At 57.5% G+C, this 27215-nt stretch overlaps 2 protein-coding genes across 3 annotated transcripts in view; one reads left to right on the top strand and one right to left on the bottom strand.

Moving 5' to 3' along the window:
* ABTB2 (ankyrin repeat and BTB domain containing 2) overlaps positions 1-21640 on the top strand; it is a 173832-nt gene extending 152192 nt beyond the window's left edge. The window contains exons 4-17 of the mRNA XM_042959573.1: positions 826-978; positions 2274-2439; positions 5269-5358; positions 6122-6223; positions 8571-8667; positions 8874-9009; positions 10721-10950; positions 12345-12523; positions 12908-13013; positions 13236-13338; positions 13847-13937; positions 18179-18247; positions 18881-18994; positions 20343-21640. Coding sequence (XP_042815507.1) covers positions 826-978; positions 2274-2439; positions 5269-5358; positions 6122-6223; positions 8571-8667; positions 8874-9009; positions 10721-10950; positions 12345-12523; positions 12908-13013; positions 13236-13338; positions 13847-13937; positions 18179-18247; positions 18881-18994; positions 20343-20540 — 1834 coding nt within the window. The 3' untranslated portion in view covers positions 20541-21640. The remainder of the gene's footprint in view (positions 1-825; positions 979-2273; positions 2440-5268; positions 5359-6121; positions 6224-8570; positions 8668-8873; positions 9010-10720; positions 10951-12344; positions 12524-12907; positions 13014-13235; positions 13339-13846; positions 13938-18178; positions 18248-18880; positions 18995-20342) is intronic.
* A 3782-nt stretch (positions 21641-25422) lies between these two features.
* NAT10 (N-acetyltransferase 10) overlaps positions 25423-27215 on the bottom strand; it is a 39690-nt gene continuing 37897 nt past the window's right edge. For both annotated transcript variants that reach the window (XM_007082045.3, XM_042959490.1), the window contains exon 29: positions 25423-27089. In XM_007082045.3, the coding sequence (XP_007082107.1) occupies positions 26978-27089 (112 nt within the window). In that variant the 3' untranslated portion in view covers positions 25423-26977. The remainder of the gene's footprint in view (positions 27090-27215) is intronic.

The raw sequence follows: 27215 nt of genomic DNA, 5'->3' as shown, positions 1-27215 counted from the left end.
GGGCACCAGTCACATGCCTTGTGCATGGCGCCCCCTGGTGACACAGGGAATACCTTGGGAATGGTGCCCCCTGGAGTTTGCAACTCAGAGGCCTCAGGAGCAGAAGTCTCTCCCTGCTTCCACCTTGCGCCCCACGTGACTGTGGCCGTGGGTTCTTCGTGTTGGGCCCCGAGACTCTTCCTCCCCGTAGGACTTGGAGCGGAGGCAGCTCTGGCCTGTCATAGGAAGTGACGTGGGGCCCACCTCAGCCCAGGTGCAGGTTGAGGAAGGAATGACATCAACTATGCATGTGTAGTGTGATCCACATCATCTGACACAGCTTCACGACAGCCCTGAGAAGCAGGTGGTACCCCATCTCACAGGTGCAGGGAGCAGGCCCGGGCTGTGTTTGTGGTGATGGAACACAGCTGCTAACGGCAAAGCTGGGTTGGGGGCCCGCCCGGGTCTGTTGGACTCTGTCCCCTGCACGCACCCACCACCCGGGAGGCAGTCTCTCCCTTCTGCAGACAGAGACCCGGAGACCCCATCTGAATTCCTTGGGGAGGGGGGATGGGAGCTCCCAACTTGACGCACCGGCAAACGCCTTGTTTCATTGGTCACCTCAGGCCCTCAGTTCCACACGTGGCCTATCATGGGAATTTCTCCCGACCCAGGACAGTGTCTGTGGAATGGGACACACTGGGGTCTCAGCGAGGAGAGGGAGCCAGCGCCCTCCACACCTCTCAGCCTGAAGGTTACTGGTGACCGGCCTCTACAGCCGTTCGCCGAGCGTGCGTGGGAGGGGGCCCCCCACCGGCCTGACCCTCTCTCTCTGCTGCCTCACAGGCCCTTCATGCTGCTGCCGCCACTGATGGAGTGGATGCGCGTGGCCATCACCTACGCGGAGCACCGCCGCAGCCTCACCGTGGACAGCGGCGACATCCGGCAGGCCGCCCGGCTGCTGCTGCCCGGCCTGGACTGTGAGCCCCGGCAGCTCAAGTACGGACCTGGGGAGGAGTGAGGCTGAAGGGCTTGGGCTCCGCGCCGGGCTTCCCTCGCCTCTCCCACTCCTGGAGGTTGGGAGGGCTCCCCCATCCCCCCACCGTGGTACCCCTGCGTGACCACGCCTGTCAGAACTAATCACTCCCGACCTTGGCTGCCTTCTGGGTTCATCTTCTAAAGCCGCTGGTCAGGTGCACAGAGCAGACACGTGTTTGAGTTTGGACAGGAGAGCTCTCACAGTCTGGCTCTTTGGGATATTTGGGCACGAGCAGCAGAGGCGGGTCCCTCTTCTTCTCTGTTCCTATATTTGCCACTGTTTTCCTGAACTCTTCCCGGTGTAGGCGCTGGGCTGAGCCCTTCCTTTTCACATGTGTTATCTTGGGCCTCAGGACGACTTTAGAGAAGGGGGTGCTGTAAAGCCCATATTACAAATGGAGAAACTCAGCTAGCAAAGCGGCCTTGCCTAAATTTGAACCCAGGTCTATATGGCCCAAGCCGTGGCTCTTAATTTCCTTCCCAGCATGGCCATCTTGTATTGGACTGGTCTCCTAAAGTTGTCTGAAGAATGGTTTCTGTGGCTACTGTTCTATGAGAGCCTTGCATCTTTTTTTTTTTTTGACCCTCTGCCCCAACCCCAGTGATAGCCTCCTCTGTCTCCACGGCAAATTCCCAAAGTCATTCTGGGACGTGAACTTTCCACACTTCGGTCCAACCAGGGCTCCAGGCTGAAGCCATCTATGGGAAGCCTGTCCCGCGCCCTCTTGTAGACGTGGTTTTTAATCTGTGACCCTCCCTGGTAGGATGGCTTGATGGCAGTGGGCTTCTGGGCCATTCTCCACCATCTGTTTGGTAATTCTGGGCCTCCTCGGGAGGCCTTCAGGAGAGAGGGCGTAGAGCCAGGAACTGGAACTTGGCCACAGTGGCCATCCCGTAGGCCGGGTGCAGCCTTCTCCCTGCAGGAAGTTCACTGCCAAGTCCACACCCCGACTGGAGCTGCTTCCTCCTCAGGCTGAACCCCTGGTGGGTTATTCCTGATGGGACCTGGTTCCCTGATGGTGGACAGCTCTTCTGTGTCATGTGTGTAGAAGAACTGAAGTATGGACGCTTGGCAGCATGGCGCACGACAAGGCCATTCTTTGCCGATCCAATAGCGATTCCCGTCCTTCCCATCCGCCCTGTCATCCCCCCACTCAGCCTGGCATAGCTGTGCCACGTCTCCTTGAGGGGCGATGTCCTAGCCAAAAGTGGCACACGTGGTCACACTCACACACCTGTGGGTCTTTTCTGCACAGACCCGAGTGCTGTTTCAGCTCCTTCCGGAGGCTGGATGCCCGAGCGGCTACCGAAAAATTCAACCAGGACCTGGGTTTCCGCATGCTCAACTGCGGAAGGACAGACCTCATCAACCAGGCGATCGAGGCCCTGGGCCCGGACGGGGTGAACACTATGGACGACCAGGTGCGTGCGGAGAGCTCCGCTAGCCAGGCGTAGGGCACAGAGTCGGGGCCTCGTCATTGCCGGGTGGTGGCCCAGTCCTTCTGTCCCAAACCTGAGAGCCGCTCAGCTCTGTGCTGCTGACAAACGGGCGGCCTCCCAAATCGCGCCCTGCCTGTTCCTGGTGAGACGTCAGCTCGAAGACCTTCCTAGCACCCCTTGGAAAACCCTTGTAACGGAGGTTCTGCCTCCACTGTCTGGAGGGCTGGAGGCTGTCCCAGATGGCTCAGGGCTGGGACAAAGTCCAGAGGAGTCAGCTGGATTTCCAGCTTTGGGCGTCAGTCACGAGGGCGTGCTTTAGGGCACCTCGTGCGCCTCCCGCGCGCCAGGCCCATGGAACCTGCCGCCTTGGTGGCAGTAGCAGGCAAACAAACACGTGCTAGGAAATAGAAACGTCCAATACAGAGCATATTCGTGAAAAGAGCTAAGGAGTAAAATCGAGCTGGAAAAGGAAACATTGGAAGTAACTTATAGTTTTAGATAGACTTTAACTTGTTTTTTTTTGTTTGCTTTATTGTTTTTGCTCTGAAGAGCTCACATTTATAGAGCTCACTGCTATGTTCCAGGCACTGTTCAAAGCGCCTTGCACAGATGAACTCATTCAATCTTGACAGCAGCCCTGTGATGTCCGTACTATCATTATCCCCATTTTACAGATGAGGAAACTGAGGTACAGAGAAGTTGGTTTACCCAAGGTCACACAGCTAGCAAGGAGCAGAGCTGGGCTTATAAGCCATCTGACTCCAGGCCCTTCGCCACAAGGCACTGTCCGGTTTGTTTATCTGACGCGGCCTTGTGAGTCCTTGCCATGGAGGTGACGGCACTGCAATTTGGAAGGCCACACGGAAGCGTGCAGAAGGCGCGGTGACAGCGGAGGGCTTGGGTGGAATGCTCTCCCACGAGATGACAGCACAGGACAGGGCGGGCTGATGTGCCAGGTCAACCCCAAGGCCGGGTGGCCCTGGACTGGTGACGGGTCAGGTGGAGTGGCGGGAGAGGGGGTCCCCTGGAGGGGTCCAAGCCCAGCCAGAGCCAGGAGGACCCTGCCTTGGGAGGAGCAGGGGGATGAAGCACAGAGCAATGGGACAGGCACTCCCGGGACAGGAGATGACCCGGAGAGCAAGAGCACGGAGGTGGGGCAGTCAGGACACCTGCTGGGGTAGGGTCGGGGAGGTGCCGAGGCAGGGCAGCGGGGAGGCGACAGGCTGGGCGTCAGATCTCCCTGGGGTGCCTCTGTCAGCACAGGTCCCAGGGCCTTGCAGGAGCTTTTGTCCTGGGGCATCCTCTTCCTCCTCGGGGCGCAGGGCCATCCACACTGTCAAAGCCCTGGTGTCTCGGACAGGCTGCCTCGCCCCCAGCAAAGGGGGCCGGCGGTGCCTGCCCCGTAGGGTTAGGGGACACGTCTGCATCAGGCACATAGTTAAGGCTCAGTAATGTTCGTTCTGGGTCCTGTTGTCCTCGCGAGGACGACAGCGGTTATCTGTGAGCGCTGGTCACCAGCCGTCTTCCTGTACCTGCCTCGGGAATGGGGCTGACAGTTGCTTCTCACAAGACCCCCCGACTTAAATGCTGAACCGTGCACAGATGTGTGGGAAACAAGAAGTCGAGTGTGTGCGGCAGGGGCTGAAACAAAGCCTGAGCCTCACTCTGCAGCGCTTGGCTCCTCTCTAAATGCTCGATCCTGTTGTTCCCTCAACCTTGGTATTTATAGAATGATCTGTGGGTAAACAGCCCTCTCTCCCCCATGACTAATGTCAGGCCATTTCTTTATCTCTGGGCACTAGGCAAGGATTTATGAGGTAAGGAGATCTTGTCTACACACAAATAACCTAATAAATAACATCGCAGGGCTCCAGACAAACGCTTGCCAGGATCCAGCTGTGGAATAACACTTTCCACTGCTGTCTTTGCTATTACTGGCCACGGAGAAAGATTCCCAGCCAGGAGGCGGCCCCACTAACCGTCCGCCCAAACGCAGGGAGGGACTGGGCCTCAGCTTTCGGAAAAGCGCTGACTTGCTCAGTAGCACGAAATGGTCAAGGCAGAGCCCTCTCCGCCCTCCGAGCGCAGCCCCGGAGCGTGAGCTTCACAGCTCAGGCGGGTGTGGTTCCAGGGCCAGCCCTTCCTCCCGCACCCTGTGTGACCTTGCCTTGGGTCTCTCTGTGCCTCGTCTGTACAGTGGGGGTGAGAATAGAGCCTCCCTGACAGGGATATTACGGTGACTAAATGAGACACTGCATGTGAAGCACTTCGCACGGCGATTAGGCGCGCAGGGCCTGGGCCGGGTTAGGCTATGGCAGCGTGACATAGTAGCAGGGATGGGGTCATTCGCTGTGTTCTTTTAATTAGGTAGCTCTTAAGGTAAGCTTGCTCTGTACTGAGCACTTCACACGTAGTAACTCGTATTCTTCACAACTCTCTGAGGTAGATACTGTCGTTATCCTCCTTTTAAAGATGAAGAAACTGAGGCACAGAGGGAGACCAGTAACCTGGACTAAGTTTACAGCTCGCCGTGGCAGAGGTGACCTTTGTGCCCGAGTCCGGCCGCGGGGCCCGGGCTCCTCACCCCTGGGTCCCACGGTGCCTGTGGAACCGTCCCCTGCTCACCCTTCACGTGTGGCGTGTCCAGTGGGCCCGGAAAGGGCAGAGGTTGGGCCACGACACAGGACTGCTCAGGACGAGCAGCCGAGTCAAGCAGGAGACAGGACGGTGGTTTCTGGGACCGAGGCCTGTGGAGTACGTGTCACTGTGTCTGTTTCCAGATGGTTTAGCGTCTGCCTCTGGTTCACACAGGGTCTGACGCCGCTGATGTATGCCTGCGCTGCTGGGGATGAAGCGATGGTCCAGATGCTGATTGACGCGGGAGCGAACTTGGACATCCAGGTGAGCAGGCCCCAAAGAGCCACAGCCGGGCCGCTGGCCCAGCAAGGGAGCACCCAAGCTGTCCATCAGCCACGCTGGGTGCAGTGTTTTGGACAACCGGCTAAATGGTTCTTGGAGGAATGGGTACGGAGATAACAGCAGAGGGGGCATTGCCTCAAACTTGGGCTTTGTGTCTGAGAGCAGGGGGGTGAGTGGAGAGAATGGCCATGGTTCTGTTACCGTAACACCGGTCCCTCTTAACCAGCCTCGTCCCCTCCCGCCCCTACCGCATCCACCGTCCCCAGATGCATTTAGCTCTGCTTCCCTCTGCGGCCTGGTGCCCTTCCTGCGGTGGATCTGCCCAGGGCCAGCGGCGCTAAGTAAACATCCCTTTTTTTTTTTTTTTTAAACATTTATTCATTTTTGAGAGAGTGTGAGTGAGGGAGGAGCAGACAGAGAGGGAGACACAGAATCGGAAGCAGCCTCCAGGCTCCCAGCTGTCAGCACAGAGCCAGCCGCGGGGCTCCAACTCACGGACCGCGAGATCATGACCTGAGCCGAAATTGGACGCTTAACCGACCGAGCCACCCAGGCGCCCTTAAACATCCTTTTGAGCCTTGTCTACATAGCGCTCCAGGCAGACATTGCCGGTTGAACCCGGAAAGCACTCGACTTGGCTCCTAGTCCCCGTCCCTGCGGGATCCCCCCTTAGCTCAGGCGCATGTGTATCTTGCCCAGGAATGTCACTCGCCCGCAAAAACTGCTCATCCGTGGCATTTTCCAGGTTCCAAGCAACTCTCCCAGGCACCCCTCCATCCACCCTGACAGCCGGCACTGGACATCGCTGACGTTTGCTGTGCTGCACGGACACATCTCTGTAGTCCAGGTGAGCCTCCGCCAGGTGCACCGGGCCCCAGACACAGCCCCTGCCTGGCCCAAGCGAGCGGCCGCCTGGAATCAGAGAGAGCAGAGGTACTGCTTAGAGCCAGCTCACCGGGTCAGCAGGGCGGGCCCCACCCCGCCCCCGACTTTGCCTCAGGCAGAGGGCTTTCGTACAAGGGTATGTGTGGCCTCAGCAAGTAAGACCCAGGCCTGAGCAGTAGCAGGCCTGGCCGGCATCTCCGGGTCTGCCAGGGAGTCCCGGGGCGTGCTGGAAGCTGCAAAGGTGCTCTGTCTTCCCTCCTCCAGCCATCTCCCCCCACCCCCACCTCGAGCTCGTTCTCCTCCCTCGTGAATGGTCCCCCAGAGCCGGCTCGGTATCATGGCGTCCTTCTGGCTCTGCCCATCCCCATCAACAGGCCCAGTCTTTCAGTCTCCCAGTTCCTGAGGGCACTCAGAGGGGCACAGCTCAGGGGTCAATCCAGGCTACGCCACACGGTGCCCACCTCGGCCCAAGGTAGCTGTGGCCGGTGTGAGGATGGGGTTCGGGCCCAGAAGTAGAGCAGAGCGGCGTCCCACCCCGGGTAGGACACCAGCCACACTGCCGCTCGACTCCCAGACTCCTTTGCTCCTCAGGCCACTGGGGTATACAGGGTTGCACGCCCCTTCCTGGGAGTTCGCGTTACACCTTGCTGTCTGTCTGTCTGTCTGTCTGCTAGATTGCAAGTCCTCTGAGGGCCGAGGTCATGTCCAGGCTATTCATCATTGTCAGCACAGCCCTGGGCTGTGGCAGTGACTCAGTGAGTGGTCTTCACCAGGCCCGCTGCCCTATCCTGCCTGCTTTTTGGTTACTGCCATCCTAACGACCCGAGCAGGCTTCCAGCCTAGCCCAGACCGGCCTGCAGGGCCGTGCCCTGGACTTGCCTGGATTGGTGCCCAGTTTCGCCCCATCGGGCAGGCCTCCACCTCCCCCGCCTTGGCACACCGGCTCAGGCGGCAGCCACAGCTGGGTTCTGACTGACAAGAGCCTCCAGCTGACGGCCGTTCCCCGCCTCCCAGCCGCCCATGGCCACAGGTACCCACCTGGGGTTCCCGCCCCGTGTGATGTGGGAGCACGAAACAGGCTCCCCCAGGGGCAGCAGAAGAGCTAGAGAGCTTTCCAGATGGGAGTTGTGCATGTAAGCCACCCGGAAAGGCGATGCAGTGGAGGCGTGGAGGGCAGCCTCGACCCCTCGTACCTGGTCTCTGGGTGTGGGACAGCTGCCGTGCAGGCTGGCCTGCCGGGTGCAGGCTCCGAGGAGGGTTTGGTGTCAAGAAACCCGGGAAGGATGGAAGTGCTCCCACCGGAGCAGCTGGTCAGGTCAGGGAAGGTGAGACGCAGCCGGTGGTGGCCTGTTGGGGCAGTGCAGACCCCGCCCCTGCCCCGAGGCAAAGCCAGGCCGGCTCAGCTGAAACTGCCAGGTATCCGCCAGCCCCCGGCCATCTTCCCCTTGCCTGCACGGAGAGAGGCGCCCTGAATGGCGAGTCCTGCGCCTCTCAGCCCCGGGTTGCTTGCCAGACCTCTCAGTGAGAACCTTCTGGTTATTGGATCCCCGTGGTGGGTTGAGTGCCATTTCGTATCAACGGCCTCTTGCCGTTTTCCAGATGAGGAAGGCCGAGGCCCAGAGGGGTTGAGGTTTGTGCCCCAGGTCCCTGACTGGTTGGTGGCCGGCACTGGCACTCGGCTCATTCTGGCCCTAATACCTGTGCCTTTCCCACTACTTCTGCTGCCTCCCAGAACCTCAGTTTCCCCGCCTCAGTTTCCCCTGCTGGATTGGGATGATACTTTCCACTCTGTTCATTTGCATAATTTTTTAGAAAGGTCACCACAATTAAGTCATAGGAAAGCATTTTTTTTAATTTTTTTTAACATTTATTGATTTTTGAGAGAGACAGAGAGAGAGAGAGCACGAGCCGGGGAAGGGCAAGGAGGGAGGGAGACACAGAATCTGAAGCAGACTCCAGGCTCTGAGTCCACTGTGGGGCTCGAACTTGTGAACCACGAGATCGTGACCTGAGCCAAAGTTAGACCCTTAACTGACTGAACCACCCAGGCGTCCCTCCCCAGGAAAGCATTTAAAAGCGAGAAACAGTTCAGATGTCCCCACGGCTTAGGGGCTTGGTCCAAAGTCACAAGAATAGAGGTGAAGATTCTAGAAACGTGGAGCCCTGAGGCTAACTCCAAGTTCTAAAGTCCCAGTTCCTTGGCTGCCCAGGGGAGTAGGGTCTCAGTCACAGGCCTAGAGGGAACTAGTCGAGGCCCTTCTCACAGACACTCCCTGCCACATTGACGTGTCCTGTCCTGTGCCCTGCAGTTGCTCCTGGATGCCGGTGCCCACGTGGAGGGCTCAGCAGTGACTGGCGGTGAGGACAGCTACACGGAGACACCGCTGCAGCTAGCCTCTGCAGCTGGTAGGTATACAGCTGGCTCGGCCCGTAGCTGGACTTGCGGCCCCGTGCCCAGATCCCTGGAGCGAGCCTTGAAACCCCTCCTTCTGAGGCCTCCCCCTGGCCCCATTCATCAGTGTTTCTCTAGAGCTCGGCACCCAGGCGGGGGCCAGCAGACGGGCGCGGTGCTGTGGGCAGTGGTAGCATCCTTCGTCGGCCTTGTCTTCCAGGGAACTACGAGCTGGTCAGCTTGTTGCTGAGCCGAGGCGCTGATCCCCTACTCAGCATGCTGGAAGCCAATGGCATGGCCTCCTCCCTCCATGAGGATATGAACTGCTTCAGCCACTCAGCCGCCCATGGCCACAGGTACCCACCTGGGGTTCCCGCCCCGTGCGATGTGGGAGCACGAAACAGGCTCCCCCAGGGGCAGCAAAAGAGCTAGAGATCTTTCCAGATGGGAGTTGTGCATGTAAGCCACCCAGAAAGACGAGCAGGTCCTCGACCAGCAGAGAGGCCTCAGATGTTGGACGCCCAGAGACACTGGGTGCCAGAGAGGTCCCCTTGCTGGGAGAGGCCCCCCAGCTCGTTCCCGGCAGACCGGGACTGCAGCCTGGGTCTCCCAACACCCAGGGCAGGCTCTCCCATTTCCTATAGACTCCAGTACTGACCCATCTCGGGGCCACGTCCCTTCCTGTGCTCAGTGGTTCTTCTCCGGGCCCACGGTGGCCTCCTGGACCCCCAGGGCCTTCGCACAGCATATGGCTCAGCCTCGAAGAAGCTCCTGGCGGCCGTGTGGGAAATCACACCCCGCTGCCAGAGCAGATGGCGGATCTTGCTTTGTGGGGGCCAGGCCTGCCCAGGGCTGTGGCGGGGAGGCAGCGGGCTGAGCCCAGAACCATCCGGCAGCTCTGGGGGGCAAAGTCAGACAGAGAGGAGGTTATTAGAAGGCAGGGGAGGGGCGAGAAGGGAGGGGCAGCCGGGACAACTACTTCCTGTTCTCCAACGCCCTTCTCAAAACCTCTTCACCCTGCGTGGAGACCGTCTGTCCACTCACCTGCTACCCACTCCCTCTGGAACACGGATCGGGGACAGGCATGGCTGGCTCACCTTTACATACCCGTGCACGGCACAAAGTGGGTGCTCTGTAAACTTGGTGAGCAAAGCTACCTCCGGATGACCCCGAGTCTCTCAGAGGGGTCTCTGCATGGCACAACATGACCTCCAGCACAGAATGGGGTGGGGGCTGGGCTGGGCTGCCGCCGGAAGGAGGCTCAGCCCCCAGGTGACCTTTGGACCTGCCCATGCTACAGCCATCCCAGCCCACAGGATGTGACAGAATGAGCCTGGGGCATGGAACCAGAAGTCTGGGTTTGAGTCTGTACTCCTGCCCAGGGTGACCTTGAGCAAGTTGTATTCATCACACATGAATGGCAGCGTCCGTGGGATCTCACGGGGTTAAGTGCAACAGTACATGGGAACACGTTACGTCAAGTCTAACGTTCTACACGCTGAATTCTGTATAACAGGCGTCTTGACTTTAGGTCATTCTTCCTAATGGAAGGAAGGAAAAACAAATGAATATGAGCATGTCCTACGTTTCAGACACTTCCCATGAGTAAAATTGGCTGCTATCTCAGAGGACCGCTATGTATCAGGCTCTACATGTGATGCCATCACCTTGGCCTGGCATTAATTCTGGAGGAGGGTGAGGCTGGCACCCTGTTCTGTAGGTGACAGAGTGGTCAGGGCACAGAGACATAGAACAACCTGTCTGAGATCACACAGGCAAAATGGCGGGGCCTGCTTGGCCCCAAAGCCCATGACTTAGTAGTACCAGGATGGTAGGGGAGTGGTAGGGGAGGCCCCGGTGCCCTCCCTGCCTCCCTCGGGCGGCTGCAGATGGAGGGCGCTGGGAGGCCTGGCCCAGCCCGCCTGGGAGGGGGAGATCGTGAGCACTTTGTGCCCACAGGTGCCCCGTAGCTCCCATATGGGCCCCGGGGCTCTGGAAGGCACCTCAGGTGGCTCCGTCCATGGTGAGAACCTCAGGCGTCACCCTCCCTTGTCCCTTGGCTTGCAGGAACGTCCTGAGGAAGCTCCTGACCCAGCCTCAGCAGGCCAAAGCGGACGTGCTGTCCCTGGAGGAGATCCTGGCTGAAGGTGTGGAGGAGAGTGACGCGTCCAGCCAGGGCAGCGGCAGTGAGGGGCCCGTGCGGCTGAGCCGGACCCGCACGAAGGCCCTGCAGGAGGCCATGTACTACAGTGCTGAGCATGGCTACGTGGACATCACCATGGAGCTGAGGGCGCTGGGTGAGAACTCGCAGGCATGCACGTACACACACGTGTGCACGCACGCGCATGCGCGCCCTCCTGCTCTGCGGCAGACAGGAAGGGGGCGGTGCCCACAGGGGCAGATGGGCCACAAGGCAGCAGGGCACCGGGTGGGACCGGTCTACGCAGGCCTGATGGCTGATGGCCAGGACAGGAGCTGCCCGGAGCCTCAGTCCTCAGCAGAGGTGCATCTTGAGGGCATCGCCCCGCCTCAGGCCCTTCATCCTCCCTGGTCAGAGCTTCCCCACCCCAGGGCCTGGTCACGGCCTGGGATGTGCGGCCCCGGGGTTGAGTCAACTTTTCCGGTCACCTGGATGTTCTCCTGTCACTCGGCCAAACTCTCCACTCCTCGGGTCTGCAAGTCTGTGGGACTGTCCTTCCACCAGGGAGGCCGCTCAGACAGACAGACAGACCTGGGTGAGGTCCCAGCCATTCCACAGGCTCTGATGGTCCTCATCTAAGAGTGTGATGTCACGTGAGGCACAGGGCCTGGCTCTGGCTCGCCACGAGCGCTTGGTGCATGGCAGCGGTGTCCCTGCTCTCACAGGGGCCATGACACACAGACCCCTAGCACTGGCCAGGGGAGCAGGAGGCCATGCTACCTTCTTGCGGCCGGTCAGGCTCAGTGTTCTTCACTGTAAAATGGGTGTATCATTCCCATCTACAGTCAGCAAACTGAGGATGCTAATGCCACCTACGTCATGTGTCCCTGGGGACTGCCATCCGTCCTTTTTTGTTTAAATCCATATGAGGCTGGGGGGTAAGAAGCTATGTCTCTAATTACCAGGAAAATTACTAGTTTTTGTCATGACCTTCACAAAGTAGTTTCAAGTTACTTTATGGCCTCACTGACACACTCCAGGGAGCTGGTACACAGTAATTATGTGCCACTGAATGCCAGTGACCTGAGCGCTGGTAAAAGCCCTCTGAGGTAGGTCAGGATTCATTTCAGCCATTTAGATAGGCGTGGGCCTGCCTATGTGTCCTGCCTATTTTCTAGGCATCCGAGTCCACCTGGCCATCCCTCATAATTAATAGGTCTTCCCAGTAAGTAGTTCCAGGGCCCCAGAGACGGTGGGACTGGCGTGGCCTCAGGCTGAGCCGTGCACGTTCCTGGCACTCCGGCCAGCTCTCCCTCATCTGATGAGAACCTGAAATCCCCCTGACCTCAGCAAGCCTGTCAGGCCAAAAGGAAGCTCTTTACAGCTGGCTTCGGAGAGAGCCACTCAGCATGAGGGGACAGGGCGGGATGCTAGGGGACCGGAGGGGGCACAGTGCGGGAGAGCCTGCCGAGAAAGCGGGGGGGGGGGGGGGGGGGGGGTCTGTCCAGGGCCCGCTCTGCTGAGGCCTGCCCTTCCCCTGCCTGCGCCCAGGCGTCCCCTGGAAGCTGCACGTCTGGATCGAGTCCCTGAGGACCTCCTTCTCCCAGTCGCGGTACTCGGTGGTGCAGAGCCTCCTGCGGGACTTCAGCTCCATCAAGGAGGAGGAATACAACGAGGAGCTGGTGACCGAGGGCTTACAGCTCATGTTCGACATCCTCAAGACCAGCAAAGTGAGTGACATTGGGCAGGCCCCCACCCTGAGCTTGCCAGGTTCCAGGGCCCCGGCCCAGACCGCAGACACGCAGACCGACACACGGCAGACAGACACCGGCACCCTCCCGCACCCCCCACACCCAGACTCCCACTGCCTGGCTGCCGAGGCCACAGGCCGTGGATTTGTCGGGGCTGGAGCCTGGCCAGGAAAGCAATTTGGGGATTCAGTGATGGAGGAACAGGCATCTCTTGCCAAGCCAGATCCAGGAGGAATAAAAGACAGCGGCTGCTCTAATCCAGGCCTGGACTTTTGAAATTAGCCTGACGTGTCTGTAGCTATAAACAGATGACCATGGCGGGCGGGCGAGCTCACAGGCCCTCTCTCTGCCCCTGCCCCGCAGAACGACTCCGTCACCCAGCAGCTGGCTGCCATCTTCACGCACTGCTATGGCAGCAGCCCGGTCCCCAGCATTCCAGAGATCCGGAAGACCCTGCCCGCCAGGCTAGGTGAGGCCTGCCCCTGCCCACCCGACCTTTCCAGATCCCCCTCCTTGTCTGTCTTCCTTTATCTTTCCCTGTCTGTCTCTTGTTCCCCATTCCTAGCGCCAAGGCCCTGGGCCTCAGTTTCTCTGTTCTTCCCCTTTGTATCCCCCAACCTCTCAGAATGCTTACCCAGCACCCGGGGGGGGGGGGCCCCTAGTCATTTCCCTTCTCTCCTTTTGGGCACAGATCCTCACTTTCTGAACAACAAGGAGATGTCAGATGTGACCTTCCTAGTGGAAGGAAAGCTGTTTTATGCGCATAAAGTCCTGCTGGTGACGGCTTCTAACAGGTAGGCTGCATCGGGAAGAGGGGTGGGAGTGGCTTCATTAGACACCAGGTGACAGAGGAGCCTGTTCCGTGGAGATGGGTCACGCGACCATGGAGTCCCGCTGCCCCACAGGCAGCACAAGGGTGCCCACAGGGGGCACAAGACAGTGTGGACAGAGGGACAGAGGGGATGGGACGAGAGCGCTCCAGGAGGAGCCCTGAGGTTGTATTCCTGTTCGAGTTCCTGCTTTCGCTAGAAAATATAAATGGGAATGAAGAGTCACTTTTCCCGCCACAGGCGTCACAGTCACCCCTGGGGGACAGTGGGGACGCACTGGGGCCCAGCCCGGCTGTCAGTCCAGGGTGATGTAAGACGCCATTTGCCGAGAATCATTTTGGGAGCGCTGCGGTAATTTTAAAAATGTCCCGTCTCCCAGTGACCGGCCAGGTGATGGATGGCGCCATTGCTGCAGGATGATGGAGTAAAAGTCATGCTCAAGACCCGCCTTGTTTCTCCCCTTTCGCTCCAGGTTCAAGACACTGATGACCAATAAATCAGAACAGGATGGCAACGGCAGCAAAACCATTGAGATCAGCGACATGAAGTACCACATTTTTCAGGTGTGTGGTTCTCTGTGCCTTGTGCTTCTCAGGGGTGGGGTGGGGGGAGCTCCCCCCACCCCCAGGGCCCCTTGGCTTTGTCCGTCTGGGCTGGGAGGCAGCTGGGATTGGCCGCCATCTTCCACTCCATCCCCAGTGCCTTCTGCGTTCGCTACATCAGTGGTCAGGTGGGAGTGTCTGGGCCTTTCCCAGGCAGAGGTAGCCATTCCTGTGTGGGCTTGTGGCTTCAGAGCCTCACTCATGAGTCCTGAGCTCTGACCACCAAACGACTACATGGGCAGACTGACAGACACGTAAGGCCTGGCACACGTGCATGAGCCCTTGTGCCTCAGAGCGAGCTCCCCGCAGCACAGCACAGACCCCCCTGTGGCGTCAGCCCCCTGCCTCCTGCAGGCGGGACGCGGGGGTTGTGCTCACTCTGGGAAGCATGGTGTGGGCTGCTCCTCCCCTCCCAGCCTCAGACCCCCAACCAGGAAGGCCAGGCAGAAAAAGCCGGGTGAGCCTGTCCTGGTTGTGGAGGACCCAGGTCGGGTCTTTCAGTCCCTTACTTTGGAGAACATCAGAGGTAGTGTGATGGAAACTCCACGGGCTGGCTGCCAGTCGGGGCCAGAGAGTCTGGAGGGAGGAGCCCCGGCGGAGAGCTCCTTTTGGGAAAGTGGCGACTACAGGTCTCCAGGCTGTGTGGGGGGGCTCCGGGCTGCCCGGATGACCCCCCAGGGGCTGAGACCGAGGCCAGGGACAGCTCGTATGTGGGTCCGGGGCCTGGCCTTGCACAGGAGAGCTCTGTGACCTAGCGGGAGAGGTCAGAGTCTCACGGAAGCACAGGGAGCCACCATCTAAAATGGCCTCGTTCCTCCTCCTGCTGTCTTCACCCACTTACTTGGCATTTCGTCATCTGTGGGCACTGTGGGGATGACACTAAACAGGACCGGGCCCCCTCCACCAGGAGACAGGACTACAAGAGAGCGATCAGAGAGTGATCTGTATGCATGGGGAGCACTGGGAGCACAGAAAAGGGGCATCTAACCCAAATCTGCAGAGGCCGTCAGGGACTGGGGCAGCTAGCCAGCCATCGGGAGCCCCAGGCGGGGGGAACTGTGCACACAGAAGCAGAGACCACAGTGTGTTCAAGAAATGTCCTCTGATCCAGTCTGGTTAGTGGTTCAGAAGAACATCCAGAAACGAGTCTGAAGCTGCCACAGGGTGCCATCGCATTAAGGGGTTGACCTTTAACCTATAGCACCATCACTGTCACTTAGCCAGGCGTGGCTCCAAGTGCTTTGACTGTGTTCATCAGTTAAGCTTCATAGCACAGCACCATCCTAGGAGGTGTAGGTGTATTATCACCTCTTGATAGATGAAGAGTCAGAGGCACAGAGAAGTTGAGTAACTTACCCAAGGTCACACAGCTGGGAAGTGATAGAGCCAGGATTCAAACCTTAGGTTATGGGTGTGGAATGGTCAAGTTCGCATTTACAAAGCTCACTCGGAGGGTGAGGAAGGGACCAGAGGGGTCATGACTACTCCAGGGGACCAGTTAGGAGGCTGTTGAGAAATCCAGCTGTGTGATGACGGTGAGCAGCTGGTGGCTGTGCAGTGATGGGAGGTGGACAGGACCTGGTGACCAATAAGGTGGAGGCGAGGCCCAGGGTCTGGCACAGGCAGCAGAATTGGGGAGGGGAGGGTCTCTCCTTCCCTCTTTTCCATCCCTTGCTCCAAAGTCACATGGAGAAGGGGCAGCTCTAGACACTGCTTTGGCTAAGAAGCCCAAAGTCCGGGCATGAGGTGGGGTCAGGACCAGACATGGGAGGGCAATGCAGGAGAGGCAGCAGGGCCGGGGCCAGAGTAGGGGGAGGGCACGTGTGTGGACACGGTGCCCACTGCCATGTGGCTGCCCAGCCCGGAGGGGTTCTCGCTCCCTGGGAGGACATCCGTGTCAGAGCAGCCTTAGCAGCCCTTGACGATCTCTCGGGGCTGTTGGGAGGGTAAATAGGGACATCAGGTCTAACATCCGTGGCACACGCAGGCCTGGGAAATGTGGGCTCTCTGGCTATAGAATTCTGCCACGTGGGGGAGTGCCATCTCAGATGGAGCATCCAGATGCTGACCTCTGCTTTCCGGGCTTCGATCCGGGACCGGGGTTTCCTAACAAAGCTGAAAGTTTCAGGGCAGCCCCACAGTATCTCCCTGGCTTTCACAGCACTGGGAGGGAATGAGGGCAGGCGGGGGAAGGGGTTCATTAGGTTTGTTTTTTAGAGGAGGAAACAGGCCCAAGGAGATCTGAGCTATGCCATCCAAGAGAAAGATAATGCAAGACACATATGTAATTTAACATTTCCTAGTAGCCATATAAAAAAGCAGAAGGAGATGGAGTGAAATTAATTTTAATAATATATTAAACCCATGGTAGCCAAAATATTACATGTGATCAATATAAAAATTAGCAACTGTATTTTCATACCAAGAATGTAAAACATAAGCATTTGAAATGCAGTGTGTTTTTGACATCTCAATTCAGACCAGTCTTATTCCAAATACTTAAAAGCTAGATGTGGTCAGCGGCTATAGTGTTAGGGCCAGCCTAGATCTTGCCAAGGTCACTGCCGACGACCCCACCCGGGCCTTTGAGGAACAGCCCTGCTGGTCTTACCTGGCTTCTGACCCCAGTCCTGTCCCGTCAGTATCTGCAGCCTCCTGGAGTCAGGTTCCTGGGGTCCTGTCCAGGACGGAAGGAGACCCTGCCACCCCCTCTGCAGCTGACGCTGCCTGGGGCCTTTCCCAGAGCAGCCTGTCTGGACCCTCGGGCTGCCAGGCTGCGTACAATCAACCCATCTCTGCCTGCTGGCCACCTGCCTCCCGCAGCAAGGTTCCCAGGGAGTGGTTCAGCTCTGCCTTCCACAGACTAATATCCATTTAAGGGACTTCAGGGAGATCCACAGGCCACAGGTGGCTGGGCCTTGTCAAACCAGCTCCCAAGCCGCGGGGCCTGGGAAGGAGAGCTGCAGGATTCCAGCCCATCTCACAGCCCACACCCCCAGGCCCCTTCTTGCTGAGGGGCTGTCCTGAGGCCACCCCTTAGCAAACAAGCCTAGGAGATCCTACCCGCCCCCCCGCCTGCTCCACTCCCAGCGCTGGATCATCCAAGGCAGTCCTGCTGGCGTCCCAAACAGCCACTCCGTGCCCAGCACAGGGGATGGCACCTGAGGTGCACACCTCCTGGAGGGACAGACACCTCCATCTGTGCTCCAGCAGGGGCTGCTAGACCGAGGGAGCCTCCCCCGCCCCCCGCTCTGTGGGGAGGGACAGTCTCCGGGGACTGACCTCAGGCCTGGACAGACTGGCCATCTCCCCACTCTTCTCCCCCGGGGTTGGGCTGCTTCCTAGACCCTCTGGTGCCTCTTCCAGCCCGGGGGCCGGCTCCTAACAGAGCCCGACTGTGCCGGCCGGAGCCGTGTTTACTTACACACTTGCCAGCTCCTTGCTGGGGCTGTTTCTGCAGCCAACCGGGGAGAATCATTTTTCTTTTTCCAACTGGGAACCTCCCAGGCTCCAGCGTGATGGCAGAGTTTGTGACAGACCGCAGTGAAATTAAATGTAGTTCCCCAGTCCTAGGCCACCTCATTTGATATCCCAGGCCCTCTGTTCCCACAAGTCCCAGGTCTGGGCCAGGCAACGAGGTGACCTCTGGACCAGACCCGACCCACCTCTGAGCTTGCTGTCCAAGGGAACAAATCCAGGGGGCAGACAGGGTCTGGCTCTCACCTCCACGCTGGAGTTCTAGCACAGCCGGGAAAGTTGGAAGCAGCTTCTGAGGGTAGGCCCCTATTTAGGATTTAGGTAAGAAGAGAAATGAGCATTGTGCTGCTGAGAGTCTGGTGTGGGAGTCAGAAGACCCGAGTGACTTGAGCCATGCTGCCTTCCCTCCTGGGGCCTCAGTTTCCCCATCTGTGAATAGCACCTTCCCTTCTGGGCTCACAGGGCTGTCATGAGGTTCAGGGTGAAACCATCCCATAGAGAGAAGCTTGTCGTATATACAGGAAATCAAGAGGGAGAGTCTTGGGGCTGACCTGTAGAGACTGCACAAAATATCCGCTTCAGTGAGTGGGGATGTGCACGCATCCACATGGAGAGGGTAGAGGGCGCAGCCAGGCCCAGGGCGGAGAGCGGCACTCTGGTGAAGCCAGAGGACGTGGGTGCCGCGGGGCCATTTGGTGTTCATGCGGGGCCTCTTCCCACTGCAGATGATGATGCAGTATTTGTACTACGGAGGAACAGAAGCCATGGACATCCCGGCCTCCGACATCCTGGAGGTGAGGTCCCGATGCTGGGAAGGGCGGGGGAGCCGGTGTGCCCAATGCCCAGCTGCTGGCTCTCAACCCCGCGCTCAGAGACACGGCATTGGAGAGCCAAGGAGGGGAGGTGGCCTCTTCGAGGACCTTCTGATTCCCTGCTGGTCCTTTCTCTTCCTGTGACAGGGAACTGGGTGCCCACCGCCTCCTGGGCCATGCCTGGGGTGGGGATGGGGGCTGGAAAGGCTCCCCTGTAGGGATAATGGGCCCAGGAGGATCAAAGGCAGGCAGCAGGGCCTCCCACTCACCTCCTCGCACTTAGAAAACAGAGCCCCTGCCGGCCAGGCGCCTGGGTAGAAGGTGGTGTAGACAAAGCATGCAGCTTATGATTGAAGATCTTCTGTGAGGTCAGGAATCCCAACCAGTGTCTGTCACCCATCCTGTGCCTTCCAAGGTGTCCCAGCAAATACCGAGGTGCTCTAGAACAGAAATAAATCCGTCCTCAGACTTGACCTGCTGAGGCAGGCAGGGCCCCGAGGATTAGAACACAGGGCCCACTGCACAAAGCAGCTTTCTGTTCCATGATGCCTGGGCCACAGGCCTGGCTGCCCCCATCCAAGGCCGCCTTTTGCCTCCCTCCGCGCCCCCCCACAGCTGCTGTCAGCCGCCAGTTTGTTCCAGCTGGATGCCCTACAGAGGCACTGCGAGATCCTGTGCTCCCAGACCCTCAGCGTGGAGAGCGCCGTGAACACGTACAAGTACGCCAAGGTGAGGACCCGCTGGGGCCTGGCTAAGAAACGGAGGCAGCTGGGCAGTACTTGCGGGGCAGTGTGAGGACTGGAGGGGGGCAGGAATGCTCTCTGGAGTCTGGGGTCATCGCTGCTCAGCAGCATGTAGCTCGGGGAAGAGCTTTCCAGCCAAGTGGATCCCAGTTCACATTCTAGCTGTGCCCCACCAGGCTGGGGACGCCTGGGGCAAAAGGCTGAGCTTCTCTGAGCCCCATCACTTCCCCAGGTTCTGACCTGATTCTTCCCCAACCTGTCCTCCTGAATCTTCCCCTTCCTTAGCAACAGCATGGCCCTCTGCTCAGGTGCCTAGACTCAAAACATGAGAATTTTATATACTTTATATATATGTAAATCTTTTTTAGTTTCCCTCATTTAGGTCAGCTCTTGTGAACACATCGACAGTCTGTCCGCTGGGCCTCTCCCACCCCCTCTCTGGACCATGGCACTGGCCCAGCCTCTCCCTTTTTGGCTTTCACCCCGTAGTCCACAGGCTTTTTGAAAAGCGTTAGGACCATGTCACTCCTCTACTTAACACCTCCCCTCCCCCAAAGCTTCCTCTGCTTGCAGACTAAATATCATGCTTCACCAAGCCCCTAGCACCCCACCCACCTCTCCCTTCACCCAGTGCCCTGGCTCGTTCTCAGCTCCCGCCTCCCCCGGGTCTCTTGTGATAACCATCCCCACCTCCAGGAAAGCACCTTCCGGAGCACCTCACAAAGCCCACTGATTTCCCCCCCGTCTCCCATAAGGCCCCTGCCACACGGCCATCACCTGCCCGTGCTTCCTCACAGCACTGACCTCCATCTGCCATTACTTTGCTTGGTCCTCTGGTTTCTGTCTCCCCGAAGGAGAACATCAGCTCTAAGGGCACACTGTAGAGACCTGGACCTCAGAACCTGGTGCCCACTGCCTGGCTCGGAGCGGACACTTGATATTTCTGGAGTTAAAATAGTTACTGAGCACCTACCGGCTCATTTGCTCAGGTGCCAGGCCTCATGCCGTCTCCCTGACCCTGCCATTAGTAAGGGAGCTTCTGCCCCAGCAAGGATGACCGCCATTCAATGATGGCAGCAGTGGGAAGTAGGCAAAGAAAACGCTGGGGCCAAGAACAAGTGATGTTTCTGGTGGTACAGCTGGGATTTGAGCCCAGATTAGTCCAACCCGGAGGTGATGCTTATGGACGGAGTCCAGGTCAGGGGGGTGCCAAGGCTTGTGCTGGGCCTTGGCCCATGGGTAATATTTGGGGGAGGGTGGAGGGTGGTTTCGGGTGGGGCTGTGCCGGGGTCATGCTAAGGTTGTGGGTCTCACCCCCCCCCCGCCCCCCACAGATCCACAATGCCCCTGAACTGGCCCTGTTCTGTGAAGGCTTCTTCCTCAAGCACATGAAGGCCCTGCTTGAGCAGGACTCCTTCCGGCAGCTCATCTACGGCCGCAACAGCAAAGTGCAGGGCCTGGACCCGCTGCAGGACCTGCAGAGTACCCTGGCCGAGCGCGTGCACTCCGTCTACATCACCTCCCGGGTGTGAGGGGGCTGGGCCCACAGCAGGTCGGCACACCCAGCCCCCTCTGGGCCAGGGCTCTGTCTCTACGCATCCCAGCGGGTGTGAAAGGCTGGGAGCAAGTGCTTCCGGGCCGTCTGAACGAGTATGTAGCCAGGGTCTGTGGATGGGTCGTTGCCCCATGGAGGGGGCCGGGGCGCTGGCTGAGGCCCTCCTGGAGCCAGGCTCATGGGACTCAGTTTCCCCCTCTTTCCCCAGACCTCCCCTCTGGTGGTGATCCGTCCTTGCGCAGGTAGATGTGCTCTGAGCCCTCCTGTCACTGGGCAGCCCCACCTTCAACCCTCTGCCCCCGAGCTGTGTCTGCTTGACTAGCTATGGGCAGACAAGGTCAAAAGGTGGCCCTTCCCCCACTTGCAACCCCCATACCGTTTGCACCTTGAGGGTTGCCGTGTACTCACCCTCTTGTGCTCCCCTCCTGGAGATCTATGGCTGATCCTGAGTCTTCCCGCTTGAAATAGGGCCTGGAAGGCACGGTCAGAAGCTAACTACCCGCAGTCCCCACGCCTCCATAAGCTCGGACGGTCCCAGCTGGGGCTCCTGGAGGTACAGGCATCCTGATGAATGTAGAGAATGTATACTCTGGGCCTCAGGCCACTTCATGCAGAAGCTGGTATTTTTTTCTCAACATCACGTCAGAAAGGCTGTCCAAATCCCTGAACTTATTCCTCAAGGCTGTGCCTTCAAAGGCTTGATGTGAGCCTCCAGGGGGCCTGAAGATCCCCACACAGAGGGTCACTCAGTCCTATTCTCTTTGGTGTCTAGGCCGACAGAGGCCCTCCTTTGGGGACCACAAACCTGCTCGGTTAGTGGTAGGGCAGTTCCCCAACTGATGCCTTCAGAGCTTTCAGTCTAAGCACAGGGTGGCATGGAGGAGTCCGGGGGCCTCAGCCCATGCTGCTGCTGTTTTTAGGGGCCCATTCTGAAACCCCAAGCCTAGATTTAGGCTGCCTCTATGGGCTCAGGAAGCAGACCCCTAAATGTACCCCTGGCTGAGTCCTCCGACTTGGGCTGGAGAGGGGGCACCTCTCACTGGGAACTGCAGTCCTAGGGGTAGAAAGGGTGGGGCAGTGGTGGGAGGGAAGGGGTGGGAGAAGGCCTGCTGCTTCTCACCTACCTGCTCCAGGCCTGCTGTAGGCCCCGGGCTTCCCTAGGTGGAGGGGCAGTATCGGGCTGGACACTTGTCATATTTATGGACCAGACACTGGGGGAGCATTCCGGACAGCTTGCTCCGGGTGTAGCCTTCTTCAGGCTGTCTGGCTGCACCTTAGAAACTATTTATTCACCAAAAGCCCTGGGCACTTAAGGAGGTGTTACTTTGGTTACCTTGAAAAGCCCCTGGGGGCTTGCAATCTTGGAAAATATTTTCGACTAGCTGCTTGAGCTGGATGTACAAAGGAATAGGCGTTATTTTATTGCTGTAATATTGTATGATACTGTAACTATACATTAATGTTGTCACTTATTGTAAATGTATCATGGTTTTATTAACAATAAACACTTGTTAACAATGACCTTGGCCTCATCACTCCTGATAGAGGGTTGCTCAAAGCTGGAGAAGAGCCCATTTAGGACCAGGAAGAGAACCCAGAGCTAATTCTCTGGTTACTCAGGCTTCCTGCCAACAGCCGGGTTGAGGCTACCCCCTACTCACCTCACCCAGGACCTGAGTCTCCATCCGTCCCCCAACACCGGGCTCTGGTGTTCCTCTTCCATCAAATGAAGTAGCTGATAAGAGAAAATCATTCCCGTGTGTTGAGTACATGTGCCATTGATCAGGACGGAAAAGGTGTTTGTGTGGAGGGACTGGAGCCCACAGATAGGAATACGATGGCTGCAGGGGCTTTTCTGGTCTCCCCTGAGCCCACACCACCCCCACGGCCCTCACGTGGGAGCTGTTGTTGGGGTTAACAGTTGTTTGCAAACTTTGGACAGTCTAAGTCTGTGTGGCCCAGCAAGGTGGAGGCAGGGTGTTTTCCACCTGGTAATAGAGGGAGAACAGTAAGCTGGCGACTGGGGTCCAGAGGTCTTCTGGGACCAGCTGTAGTTTGTTTTAGGTACAAAGTCCAGGCAGAAATAAAGGTTTTTTAAAAATGTTTGGTACCTGACGCAGGAAAAAAAAATTTCTAAGGTCACTAGAAACATGGACCCAAGTGCTGTGGTTCAGTAACTGATAGGCCAGAACTCAGGAGTTGGGGGACAACATGAAGACCTCATGGGGTCAGTTGGGGTTGGTCTGCGAAAGGCCTGATGACCAGCTTTGCGGCGTGGGGCCCTGGCACCGGTGGTGAGAGGACTGCGTGGGCCCACAGCGCCCTCTGGGGGCCACAGAGAGGAGGTGCACCCCTTGGCGCCATCATTCTGGGCAGAGGCCCTTGTGAGGGAGGACGGGGGTTGTCCCTGCCTGGCACTTGCCATCTGCAGTAACTACCCTTCAGGTGTCTGTGTCCACCTTCCCCACAAGTCTCTCCCCTCCTTCCCCCCTGTAGGATGCACCTCCGTCGAGTACCCAGGGAGCTCAGCCATTTTCTCTTTCCGGGGCAGGTCAAAGAGAAGGCCACGTTAGGGAGGGATGGGTCCCCTTTGAACCTACGTGTAGCAGAGCACACTAAGGAAGCGCTTCAATCACAGAAATCGGGGCTAGAAGTGACCTTACCCCTGGTGGCTGGGCCACCTCCTCGGGGCCACCGCTCCAGAGCACGGGGGCCTCTCTCCTCCAGCTGTCCGCTTCAGCCAACAGCAGCCAAAGGCAGGCTGGAGGAGAGGAAGGTGAACTTCTTCACGGGAGTCCCTGGGAAACAAGGGGCCGAGCGCGTCAGTTCCGTACAGTGGGACTGCATTCTCCAGCCACCCTGCAGGCAAGAAGAGGCTGGCACTCGGCATCTGGAGCCTGGGCCTCGTCCCCACAGGAAACTCCTCCAGGCGTGAGGGTCCCCCGCATTCCTGCTCCTGCTCTTCCCTTTCCTTTGCTCTCTGCTCGTTGCCCGATGACAGCCAGACACCAAGAGCATGGAAACTTTTTCCTCAGCTGAACCACCTACAGCCCCGTAGGAGACCCTCAGGCCTTCCCTTTCCCGCCACCCCACCCGCTGCAAAATCCACAGGACATTTCCCCTTTAACCAACCTGTTCACAGAAAGGGGCATCCGCTTCTTCCAAGGCTGATGGCTGACCCTCCCATTCAGGCCAGAGGGATTGCAGCCCCGCCCCTCCTCCAGGCCTGCAAACTGACTGCTGGTGTTAAAGGCCCTCAGATAATGAGTCTACATTTTTCCAAGGTGATGATCACTTATTTTCTCCCCTCCCCCCCATCTCAACAACCCCTTTGTGTCCACCTCCCGGTCACTCTGGAGTCCTTGGGGACTGCCGGGGCCAGATGAGCAGTGGAAGCACTAGGCCAGCATTAACCCCCTCCCAGCTCAGGAGGATGGAGACCATTTAGGAATCTTCTTTGTTCAGGCTTCTTCAGCCCCATTCCCGTCCTGGTGACAGCATTCCTAGCCAGCCTATCTGAATTCATTTCACCAATGAGATTTCCTGAGACAGCCTAGCTTTACAGATGTCACTGTCTGGGGGCCAGATGGTGAGGTCTGGGGGAGGTGTGCTTTTTCAAGTTTGGAGGGGAACCCAAGATCACAATCTCAAAGTGCAGGGACCTGTTTAAGAACATACCCTTTGCAAATAAAAGGGCCAAGGCACAATGTTCACTTCCTCTTTGTGTGCAAAGGGGAAGGCTGTCTCCGAGAAGAATGACCTTGTTGCAAGCCACAGAAACGGACAGGTCTGACCACAAAGTGCATCATCTCCTGCCTCCCAAGTGGGGCTCTTCAGCTTAGGTTGTTTTAGAACAAAGCCAGTCTTACTAAGTCTTACTAAGCTTGCGTGTCACTGAGCAGCTCCCCTGGTTATGCAGATGCAGGCCACACAACCCAGAGACTTCTAGAGCACTTGCCATACACCAGGCGCCACTGTCCGCTCTTCACACTCAGCTGCACTAGCTCCTCACAACGGTGCATGAGGTGGGAATGGTCATTACCACTTGCGTCTCACAGATGTGGGCCCAGACAGCAGGTGGAGGGAAAGTGGCGTGCCCAAGGTCACAGTGGGGCTCAGGGCAGAACAGTGTTGCAGCCAGGAGGTGTGACCTCAGAGCACCTCTCCCTGCATCCTGGAGCAGAGCATAAGCCAGGCTTCGGGGTGGGAGGTGCCATGCAAGGGCTCAGCCGATCTGGGCCCCCATACGCATGGGAAGACATGGCTTAAGACAATAGTTTTAAGAAACCATCCAGGGGCGCCTGGGTGGCGCAGTCGGTTAAGCGTCCGACTTCAGCCAGGTCACGATCTCGCGGTCCGTGAGTTCGAGCCCCGCGTCAGGCTCTGGGCTGATGGCTCAGAGCCTGGAGCCTGTTTCCGATTCTGTGTCTCCCTCTCTCTCTGACCCTCCCCCGTTCATGCTCTGTCTCTCTCTGTCCCAAAAATAAAATAAAATAAAAAAAAAAAAAAAAAAAAGAAACCATCCAGCTCTGACCACTGGAATTCCGACTTTGATTTTAAGTCACTCTCTGAGAAACTTAACAGAAACCCATGGGGGAGGGAAAGGGAAAAAAAAAAAAGAGGTTAGAGTGGGAGAGAGCCAAAGCATAAGAGACTCTCAAAAACTGAGAACTGAGGGTGGATGGGGGTTGGGAGGGAGGGGAGGGGAGGTGATGGGTATTGAAGAGGGCATCTTTTGGGATGAGCACTGGGTGTTGTATGGAAACCAATTTGACAATAAATTTCATATAAAAAAAAAAGTCACTCTCCTAAGAAAATCCTTTGGAAGATAGGCTCAGGCACTCACCTGAAAAACAAGCGGATCAAAAATTCTCGTTGCCCCTCTCAGTGAACTCTCCTGCTGGCCTAACAGGGGGTCTGTGGACAGGAACCTGTGGATCCAGGAGACGAAAGACCCCTAAACCTATGTAGGCAAGGTGCAGGGGTCACCAGTCCAGGCCGAATTTGCTCTCCTTGCTGTGGGTGTGAGTCCTGGGAGGTGTACATTTAATCCTCTTGGTCCAGAAGTTCGCCTTACAGGAAGCTGGATTACACACCAGGGCTGAGGAAAGGGTCTTTGGACTCATGGAAGACCAGTCCTTTTAAGTTCTATGAAAATCTGAGGAGGATCAGTAACCAAAGCTCGAGGCTGACGCAGCCAGGGAGCCGCAGGGCACAGGGAGACAGCAGATCAGAACAAGAGCACGACTGAGCCGACTTCCACTTTGAGCATTTCTCACCCTCAGTGACAGGGATAAGGAACAATCCTACAGAAACCAGCAGAGGCCCTCAGGGTCATGGTTTCAATACACAGTACTGGGTTTAGAACCAGAAAGTAGATACCGTGAAACAGCATACCAAAGTATGCGTGAAGTCACCACACAATTCCTGTACCAACAGAAGGGACCCGATGACCTGACAGAAGCTTGGAGGAAACACACAGCTAGCTAGCTTCCCGGAACCACAGCATGTCCCTCAGAGGGACCACAGTGAGCACAGTGGGTGCCGGCCACTCTCCCAAAGGCTTTTGGGTCAGTAAGCCCTGGCCCCTGCTCGCCCTCGGCCTCAGTACCAACTCCTTCCGGAGATTACCGGGCAGCCAAGCCCCACCAGGAGAAACAAGGCAAGGCACCACTCCCACCCACACGGGGTCAATGAGCACCCACAGGCGGTTGGTCTTTCTAGCTTGTTATTTATTAAAAATAGATTCTCTATCCCTCCCTCACCCCTGCTAGCAAAATGGTCTTGCACATTTTTTCCCAAATAGATGAAATAACAGATCTGGGGACTCAATGTCAGTCTTTTCCTAAATGAAGAGCTCAAGCTTTCCAGGGACACAGGGCAGCAGGCCTGCGGAGCCAAGAGAGGAATGCTTCACGGCAGAGCAAAGCCCAGCGCACAGAACAATGACCTGCCGCGGCCACGTGGTTGGACCAGAGCTCCTGCTGCTCTAGGCCACGACGAGAGGCCCAGGGCTCCATCAGGGGCCTCCTGAGCATCACCAGAAGGCTGTGCATTTAATGTCTGAGAAGGGACAAGAGTCAGCGTGGCTTCCAACAGGTGGGAAGGGGCCAAAACAGCTGGGCCCAGAGCAAAGTGTGAACTTATGGGGGGAAAAAAGACCTGGACAGGGGGAGGGGAGGCAGGCCCTCAGCAGCACCAGAGGTTTGTCCAACCGTCCAGTTCTAAGCGGACCAGCACAGAAGGGATGTCGCCTTAAGCCAAGCTTGGCCCACGGACTGAACTCCTGGGCAGCTTCTGGGTCTGATGGGGACTTCATTGCTTTTAACATCCAGGCCGCCACCCGGTCCAGCCAGAGACAGCTCAGCACGTCAGACTCCTCTCCTTACGCGTCAGCCAAGGATGCCCACCTTCCTATTTCTTCCACTTCAGTTTCGTATCTTTTTTATTCTTCATGTCTCTGTTTTTCTTCAACTTTTTGTTCTGTTTGGGTTCTTGTTTGGCTTCCAGCTTCCTTTTCTTGTCACTAGAGAGACAAAAAAAAAAAACAAAAAAACCCACAAATAGAAAGAGAAAATGAAATATGCACAGATCTGTAACATCTTTCAGACTGCTTTGCTTCAGGCTTGCTTTGCTTTGTCTGAAAACGGGT

Source organism: Panthera tigris, chromosome D1, assembly GCF_018350195.1.
Source record: "Panthera tigris isolate Pti1 chromosome D1, P.tigris_Pti1_mat1.1, whole genome shotgun sequence".
Lineage (NCBI taxonomy): Eukaryota > Metazoa > Chordata > Mammalia > Carnivora > Felidae > Panthera > Panthera tigris.
The sequence above is the reverse complement of the archived record's forward strand: the minus strand, read 5'-3'. Positions and strand labels throughout refer to the sequence as shown.